Source organism: Nannobrachium achirus (genome assembly GCF_963921795.1).
Source record: "Nannobrachium achirus genome assembly, chromosome: 5".
Classification (NCBI taxonomy): Eukaryota; Metazoa; Chordata; class Actinopteri; order Myctophiformes; family Myctophidae; genus Nannobrachium; species Nannobrachium achirus.
Window position 1 is genome coordinate 55,809,250 of NC_137814.1, and position 9,630 is coordinate 55,818,879.

Here is a 9,630-nt window from a genome sequence, read left to right on the forward strand (position 1 = left end):
ACCCATAGGAACACAGACAAACCCATAGGACCACAGACAAACCCATAGGAACACAGACAAACCCATAGGACCACAGACAAACCCATAGAACACAGACAAACCCATAGAACACAGACAAACCCATAGAACACAGACAAACCCATAGAACACAGACAAACCCATAGGACCACAGACAAACCCATAGGACCACAGACAAACCCATAGGACCACAGACAAACCCATAGGAACACAGACAAACCCATAGAACCACAGACAAACCCGAACCACAGATAAAACCCATAGAACACAGACAAACCCATAGAACACAGACAAACCCATAGAACACAGACAAACCCATAGAACACAGACAAACCCATAGCGTGCGTGCGTGCGTGCGTGCGTGCGTGCGTGTGTGTGTGCGTGCGTGCGCGCGCGTGCGTGTGTGTGTGTGCGTGCGTGTGTGTGCGCGTGTGCGTGGTACCGAGGAGTCATATAAGGTTACACTCATGCTGAATTGAGCGTGTTCTGCATATCGTCGTTGTCGGGTGAAAACCTTGTATGTCCAAAACCGTTGGTTTTGCATTCATCATTTTAAAAATGATTTCATCTAGTGAAAACAGCCGATCCACAAGCACACAACGCCTCGCACTGCGAGGCGTTGTGTGCTTGTAGATCGGCTGTTTTCACTACTTTTGTGCGACGGCCTTGTATCATATGATGAAGCAGGGCTTTAGGGTTTAGGCTACTTTGCAAAAGAACACACATTTGAAACTTGGAGATACGAGGTTTCCACCCGTCAACGACGATATCATGCCATTGGACAGCAGGAGGCTATGAGGCCGCCAAACATGATCTCATGTTTATGTTGGCGTGAGTTTTACGTTACCGTGATGATTATGAGTGACAGGCGGCTAGCGTGTTGAGAGCAGCTCTGTTTCTGGGGTGGAACCCGATACAATGTGAAAGAATTACTGCAAGTAATCTAATTACAGCGACATGGTAACTGATTTCAGGTACCTTTGAAACGTGTACTATGATGCTATGCATGCCTCACTACTCAGATAATCGGTAAAAACTGTTGGAATGCACGCAGTTAAAGGGATAGATCGCCTCCAAAATGACTTTCTTCTCTATGGATTACTACCCATAGATAGAATCTTGAATTCATCGATTATTCTTTTTGTTATTGTCGCATTCTTAAGCCAATAATTTGAGGAGACTCTTTGTGTCTCCATAGGGAACAAAGCAGGCTCTTTCTACACTTTTTTTTTAAGGATTTGTCTTTGGACTTTTATGCCTTTATTGATAGGACAGTAGACTGGCAGGAAATGGGGAGAGAGATGGGTAGTGACACGCAAGAAAGGTGGTCGGGATCGGGACTCGAACCCACGACACGCTGTCAGGCATCAGAGCCTATGTGGTATTCATGCGCCTGGACCGGTAGGCCAGCGGGCGCCCCCAAAGATTAATATTCCTATGCATTTGTTTTTGTTATATTGTTGTTAATGTACTGACATATTATCTTGCTTATTATAGCGATGTGTATTACCTGCTTATTGTAAGTCGCTTTGGATTAAAAGCATCTGCTAAATGCCTAAACTGTAAACTATAGGGAACCACTGCTGGTCATCAAACTACTGGCTTAGGAATGCGATAAAAACAAAAACACATGCAATAATTCAAGTCTCCATGGGATAAGTAATCAATAGAAAAAAGGTTATTTTTGGGGGGTGAAATATCCCTTTAAATACTGCTTATTCCAAATGGACTCAGTCCGGGACTCCAGTTGGGTCCACTTTTACTGTGAAGGCAATCATTTTTAGACAAGCAGTACATTGTTGTTGTAGAGCGCTATGATAATCCATATGTTCTCTGTTGGTTAGAAACCTCATACAGTATGTCCATTACTATTACTTTTCAGGGTTCAAAAAAAAAAAAAAAAAAAAAAAAATCTAGCTCCAAACGCGATTAGAGGTTTCTTCCCAACAGCAACGATATGTACATACCAGGAATCTCTGTATGACGTATCTCTATGATCCTCATGCAATTAGCTACACATCTGACTGATGTATTGCGGAGCACCGCCCAAGGAAGTGCAGTGTCTTGTGAAGTCTGAGCGATACACAAAGGATCACAATCTCAATAAGATTAGATGGATTATAAGATTTATTGTGTTTGACAGATGTTGTATTTACTCCTCCTACTTATGCAAACACAAAGATGGGATCAATAGTCCAGTGGTACTCAGACATTTCTGGCTCAGGTCATCCCTGTAAATCAGGGGTCTTCAACAGGGGGTCCTCAGAGTTACTACAGGGGGTCCTCCAAAACTGAGTGATAGAACCTTTTCCCCCCTTTTTTATATTAAACACTTGAACTCTAGTGTCCATATTCTGAGAACTTTAGCCAAAAATAGCAGATCGAGGCGTTGTGAGCTTGTAGATCAGCTATTTTTGACAAAGAGCTTTGGTGTAGAGGGGGAAAAGAGCAGCCTAAGTACGTAGTGAAAGGTCAAGTTTATTAAGTATTGACGGTTCAAGTGTTTAAATATCTGAAGACACAAATTGACATGAATACAAAATACACAGATGATTGTGCTGTCAAACGATTAAACTACTGTATATGGAATCTATGATAAGGTAGTGGGGGTCCCTGCTTCATCTCTCTTTTAACTAAGGGGTCCTTAATTGGCCTGAAAATGTTGAAGAACCCTGCTGTAAATAACTGTTTTCATCCCCGGCACCCCTGAATTACACTACTTTGTATCACCTTTTGTCATATTAATGGTTTGTGAATATGTAAATCTTTACCCCAAAGATACAGTACAGATACAAAGATACAGTATGTCACGAGGAACACTTGAGAGAATATCTGTTTCCATTATAGGACAGATTGAAAAATATCAACGTTGTTGCGCTGTGTTCAAAAACGTTATTGTACTGTAGGCCGAATAAGCTCTCACCAAGTACAGTGCAGCTCAGGTCAGTTTTACTAAGTATTTAGTGGTTAAACTGGAGTGATGTTGATGAATTCCAAATATGTTCAAATCATTCTGCAGCACCCCTGGACTTCCATCAGGGCACCCTAGGGTGCCACGGCACACACTATGAGAAACCTGCCAATAAGCCTGATATCTTTGTCTATGACTATGTCTGAGTCATTGCTGAAACGTTCCCTTTTTTTTTTTGCTCACTGACAGGTAGTGTCAGTGGGTGGATAGAGTAAATGTTGTGCTTGGGTGATGGATGACCAGCAGGAATGGAAAGGAGATTTTTAAATCTTTAAAGCAGTCTTCCTGCCTGGTACCTCTGGCAGGTGTTAGGGGTTTAAAAGTCGTCTTTCTGGATCCACTCCACTGGCAGGTAGCCAGTGGTGGAAAGTTAAGGCCCATTACCACTGGGCCAGATAACAGATAAAAAAAAATCTCTTTCTCCAGATATTTTTCCATTCAAAGTGAATGGTAGATACAGATAAAAAAAATATCTGCAAAGATAAAAGAAATATCTGTGGCAGATATTTTTTTTATCTGTATCTACCATCCACTTTGAATGGAAAAATATCTGGAGAAAGAGATTTTTTTATCTGTTATCTGGCCCAGTGGGAATGGGCCTTTAGGCTAGGGCTCCACCGGGAGCGCTGCGTTGTGCCGGCATCGTAACGGCGTCAAAAAAACGAACGGGCGAATTTGGCCGTCCAACGTCCGACGTTGACATCGGCAGTGGAGCACCCTTCTTTGATTAAAAAGGGAGCGTTCCCAGCGGTGCCGCGATGCTCGACGCTGGCAGTGGAGCCGGGGGGGAAGTACTGAAGGATTATGCGACAAAAAACAAAAAATATTTTTGAACTCAATTAAGTCTCCATGGGGTGAGTGAGTAATCGATAGGGGGAAAAAAAGTCATTTTGGGGGTGAACTACTCCTTTGAGTACAATTTGGAGGTACTTACTGTACTGTACTCCACTACATCTCAGAGGCAAACATTGTACTTTTACTCCTCTACATTTATATGAAAACCTTAGTTACTAGTCACTTTTTGTAGATTTAGTTTATTATTACAAGAAAACATACATTAACCACTACAGCCCTATATACATTTCGGCCATTTGAAATATACGAGCTCACAATGTGTCGCATTTGTATACATTTGAAAGCTTGTGAAATGGGACTTTAAGTGCATTTTCATGCCAATACATTTGTACTCAAGTCAATTTTGTATTCCGGATTTTTACTTGTAACAGAGCACTTCTACGTCACAGTATTGATACTTTTACTTAAGTAAACCGGTGTAGTACCTCTCCCACCCTGCAGGTGGCTACACGTGGGAGCTGACAGCCTTCATCGTGGGTGTGTTCCTGCAGCTGCTGGGTCTCCCGTTCGTGGCCGTGTCGCAGGTGTCCCTGTTCTCCAAAGTCACAGCAGAGAAAACACAAGGTGCGGTTAACACTCTCTCTCTCTCTCTCTCTCTCTCTCTCTCTCTCTCTCTCTCTCTCTCTCTCTCTCTCTCTCTCTCTCTCTCTCTCTCTGCATGCATGGGTCATGCATGCACCGGGTCATCTTTCAACGGGTATGGAAAAACTATGTGGAGTAAGTGCATACATCCCCATACCTCTATTCACCTAATTTTGCTGTTACATTATTTGTATCCATCATAAATATACACTCCTCCATGGGCTGCTCCTTACATTATGATGCTCCCACATATTCTCACGCACGCACCAGTTACAGTAACTTTCCCCACAACCCACACATATTTTGGAGCACATATCTTTGAACGGGTAAGGTCTAGTAGTTGTAATACATGATAATAGATTCTATTGTGTTATAACCACTAAATCTATTATAGTGTATTATAATTATCATAGTAAGACATTAATACTTTATAGTCTATTATAATCACAGTTATAATCCATTTTAGTGTATTACAATTTAGGATAGTTGTAATACAAATGTATATTGTATTATAATCACAGTTAGAAGGGTCAGTTTGTTTCGTACCGATAGGGGTACTTTTGTCTAATGGAAAATGTAGATATCTTTATGTATCTTAAGCCCCTTTTCAGAGTCTTGCTGTTCAGAGTCTTGCTCAAGGACTCTTCGACAGTAACTCTGGGGGAGCCCGGGATCGAACTGGGAACCCTTCGGGAACCCTCCATGTTCTAAGGTGGCAACTCTACCCCTGAGCCACTGCTGCCCCACTATAGTACGGAGTGCTGTCGCCTGTCGGGCAGAAACGCTTGTTCGTAAACTAACGCCCTACTTGTTTGTACTACAGTGTCACACAAAAGCATCAAAAGTCAAGACGTGGCCATGTCTGCGTCCAGTTTTTAATTTTCTGTTTTACACACCATTATAATGTTCCTATTTTGATCATAATACCCAATTACTGAACGTCAAGTTTCCAGGTTTTCTTCAGAATATGTATGACGCGACGACACTTTGGCACCACTACGGCAAATTCTCAACGTTAAAAAGCTTTATTTGCAAGGACCCCCATAACTCTTGAGCGTATATAAATGGAACGAACCCTTTCGTCACTGTCGGGCAGAAACCTTGTATCTCCAAGTTTAAAATTTGTAATTTTTTCCCGCAAAGTAAAGCACTTCTTCATCATACGGCCATCGCACGAAAGTAGTGAAAAAGCAGATCTACAAGCACACAACACCTTGTGGTGCGAGGCGTTGTGTGCTTGTAGATCAGCTGTTTTCACTAGTTTAAATCATTTTAAAAATGATAAAAACAAAACAAACGGTTTGGGACATACAAGGTTTCCACCCGACAACGACGATTTGCACACTCTCAGAGTTACAGGTCTGTTATGGACATTCAGGGATATCACTTCATGTGTTTTCGGTAATATTATTGTCCACTCACTTTGTATGTCCGTGGCAAAATTAGAATTTTGTCAAAGATGTCCACCACAGGCCAACAAGGCAATGATGACCCCTGATCTTCTACTTTTGATACTTTCCAATTTGAATCCTGAAAGGTAACAGTTTTTGGACGATATCCTGGAAATAGCAGTAATGGTGGCTGTTCAAATGTGTGTGTGTGTGTGTGTGTGTGTGTGTGTGTGTGTGTGTGTGTGTGTGTGTGTGTGTGTGTGTGTGTGTGTGTGTGTGTGTGTGTGTGTGTGTGTGTGTGTGTGTGTGTGTGTGTGTGTGTGTGTGTGTGTGTGTGTGTACCAGGGTTCAGTCAAGGTGTGCGTCGGTCAGTGGGAGGCCTGGCCACCATCCTGGGCCCCCTGTGGGCCGGGGGCCTGACCAACAACATGTACATTATGCTGGGCATGATGCTGGCCCTGCTCACTATGATCACAGTAAGTTCACTAACATCAGGCACGCGCTAGGGCACTCACCAAATATTCGAATACTCCAATATTCGAATATGAAAGAAAGAATGAAAGAATTTACCTACGTCCTCCCACAAGGGAAATTCAGTTTTCAGCTTAACCCAGCTGACCCCCAGTGCTTCGCACAAGGCACGCGGGGAGGGGAGCAGTGAGCTGGAGCGGGGAATCGTACCTGCGACCTCTGGGACCTCCGGAGTCCTAGGTGTGGACACTAACCCACTAACCACACCTAGGTGTGGACACTAACCACTCAGCTATCACTACTATAGCTATCAAAGACACTATTCGATGTTGTTCACCGAAATCGAATATTCGCTTTTTTTTTTTGTCTTTAAAAATATATATATATTTCTTCATGGTTTATAAAGCTTGGCTAGATAGGATAATAAGAACCCTGACAAGCACTTGGAATTGTAGGTATTACATTTAATGTGACTTGGTTCCGTAGATAAATATTGTGAAAATAGCAGATCTACATGCTCACAACGCCTCGCGTTGCGAGGCGTTGTGAACATGTAGATCTGCTATTTTCACAATGTTCGCCTCTTGCTCACTTAATATTTGAGTTGGGCCAGTCCTGTAGAATATTCGACTATTCAAATACTTTGAGGTTGAATAATTTGAATACTAAAAATCGCTATTCGTGAATGCCCTAGCACGTGCACACATAGACATCTAAGGGGGCTTGAGCCCCTGCCCTTTTATCCGTCTGTAAAATACTGCCCTCTCCAGATCATGAATGCAGTTTTTTACTATGCTGAAAGAAATGCAAATGCCCTCTTTCCGTGCCATACCTGAAGGCAGCATTCAAGAGAATTGCCTTGCTTAAACTCTCCTGAACTCGAACGCAGCATCTCATGTTGAAAGAATTGGCTGCTCCGTGTAGAAATCCATGCCGTTACGCCACATCTCCAGTATTGATTTGATTATGCTTAGTTCAGTGTGGTATCGAGCTCTGAAAATGGCTGACCTCCAAACTCACAGCGCGTCGCAGCACGACGCGTTGTGAGCTTGGAGGTCTGCGATTTTCGATAAATTCACCAAAAGGCCCATTTAGAAATGTCAGCCCCTGCCTCTCTAACATTCTCTGCAGGTCCCTGACTAAGTTCACAATAGGTTATGGGACACGATATGAAAATTTCATGTCACGGTTATTGTGACCCAATGAAAATGCGATTTACGATATTAACGCGAAAGTCAAAATATCCCCCCAACATCCGTTATCCTGGGGCGGAACATTTGCCAAAAAAGAAATTGCAGATCTACAAGCTCACAGATATTTTTTGGCAAAGAGATTTGGTAGAGAGCGGGGGGGAAAAGAACACTATTTCCAGGTCAGTTTTACGAATTATAGAGGGTTTAAATGGTACCAGATATGCAGCTCTGCAAATAAAAGGTGATTGATCCCAGTGCATGATGGGAGGATAATTTCATGATAAATTCAAATCTCTGTTTATTGTGTTTTTAATCACGATAAACGATAATAACGATTATCGCTCCATCCCTAGTTTCAGAAACAAATAAAGCTTTCTAAAGGTAGCTCTCCATCGCACCAACGTCGGTGAGTGTTGGAAAACGTCCGCTAATGCCGAAACACTGCTGTTGAATGGGCGGTGGGTGAACTCCCTGTCGGTCGAGTCACAAGCTGTAGGGAAGTGTCGACGGTTGAATAGCAGCAGGCTTGTCGGTGTCGGCTCTCAGGTGCATTCAGCAACTTTTTTCTCACACCTTTCAACCGACTGATCTCCCGACTTCATTCGACTCTTCAACTCAGTCTGTACCGTATTAATCTGTAGAAGTCTGTTTGGTTGAGAGAAGGGCATTCATCAAATATTAGAATATTCGAATATCAAAGTCAATGAGGGCCTCTCCAACTCTTTTTCCCGGGCTGAATCAGGAGCCCAGCACGTCCCTGAATCTAAAAACGGAACCTTTAAGGTCTCCTGTGTTTCTGAGCTCTCGTTTGAAGTTCTCCGCGCTGAAAGGGGAAGACCTGACGGTCATATGACGACGACGTGAGACGTCCGAGCGGAGCAGTTAGGGGTCCAGTTTCCCCTCCGGAGCACCAAGCAGGGTGACATAATGTGACTCCCACACACATGATGCTATTTTGGCTTGCAGGTGATGACAGCGCTGTCGTACGGCCGTCTGTTGGAGCCCAGGCCGGTGCAGAGCGCCCAGAGCTCGGACAGTGGAGGGTAGAGCGCCACCTGCTGGCTGGCTGCGGTCCCACACACATCCCTGATGGCACTGGCTGTCCCTTCAATTGACAAGCTCATATGGTTTAGTTTTTTTGTTACAAAGGTTAAAGTTATTACTGTATTCATGGCCATAAAATAGTGGTGATCAAACGTCTCCATTTCAAGGACTCCCATAACTCTAAAGGGCTTTGCAGACAGGCACGACAGTGCGTTTTTTCCCCGATCGAACCCAGTTCGATTTGTGGGTCGCATTCGGTAAAAACCAATTGACTCCTTTTATGACTCCTTTTTGGATGCACAGTGAGGATTCAGCACTACATTGCACACCAAATCCAAATGCGGTTACTTTTAATCATGCAGCAAACAGGGAAAAAAAACGCAACGGGCCTGTGTGTGAAGCCCTTTAGAGTGTACAAATGGAACCAGTAACATCCCCCCGCCATGATGAACCAGTGGACACCCCCTGGACCTGACTGATGACCCCCAGGGATGTCACGCCCAATCTAACCCTTGATGCTGAGTGCGGGGCACGTGCACACATAGACATCAAAGGGGGCTTGAGCCCCTGTTCTTTTATCCTTCTGTAAAAAAGTGCCCTCTCCAGACCATGAATGCAGTTTTTACTATGGTGAAAGAAATGTAAATGCCCCTCTTTCTATGCCATACCTGAAGGCAGCATTCAAGAGAATTGCCTTGTCCAAACTCTCCTGAACTTGAACACAGCATCTTATGTTGAAAGAATTGCCCTCTCTGCGTAGAAACCAAGCACCTCCAAGCTCACAACGCGCGACGCGTCGCAGCGCAACGCGCTGTGAGCTTGGAGGTCTGCTGTTTTCGATATTTTCACCAAAAATGGCCCTTTTAGAAATGTCAGCCCCTGCCAAGCAGCCAAGCAGGGATAGGAGGCATATGAGGTACCGTTTTATACCGTCTTTGGTGTGACCCGGCAGAGGGGATTGAACCCCGACCCCCCAGATTCAGGCCAGACACTCTTAACCAAAAGGCAGAGCTCTTTAGTGAGCAGAAAATATACCTTTCAGGTCGGGATACTAATTTTATCCAATGAGGAGAGAGAAGCCCACACAGTACAGCAGGGTTCCCCA

At 43.8% G+C, this 9,630-nt stretch overlaps 1 protein-coding gene across 1 annotated transcript in view; it reads left to right on the forward strand.

Annotated features, from left to right (window-relative positions):
* mfsd8l2 (major facilitator superfamily domain containing 8-like 2) overlaps positions 1-8,528 on the forward strand; it is a gene marked incomplete at both ends in the record, with an annotated part of 33,349 nt that extends 24,821 nt beyond the window's left edge. The window contains 3 exons of the mRNA XM_080725920.1: positions 4,286-4,408; positions 6,163-6,293; positions 8,448-8,528. Of these exons, the coding sequence (XP_080582046.1) occupies positions 4,286-4,408; positions 6,163-6,293; positions 8,448-8,528 (335 nt within the window). The remainder of the gene's footprint in view (positions 1-4,285; positions 4,409-6,162; positions 6,294-8,447) is intronic.
* Between the last annotated feature and the right edge of the window lie 1,102 nt (positions 8,529-9,630).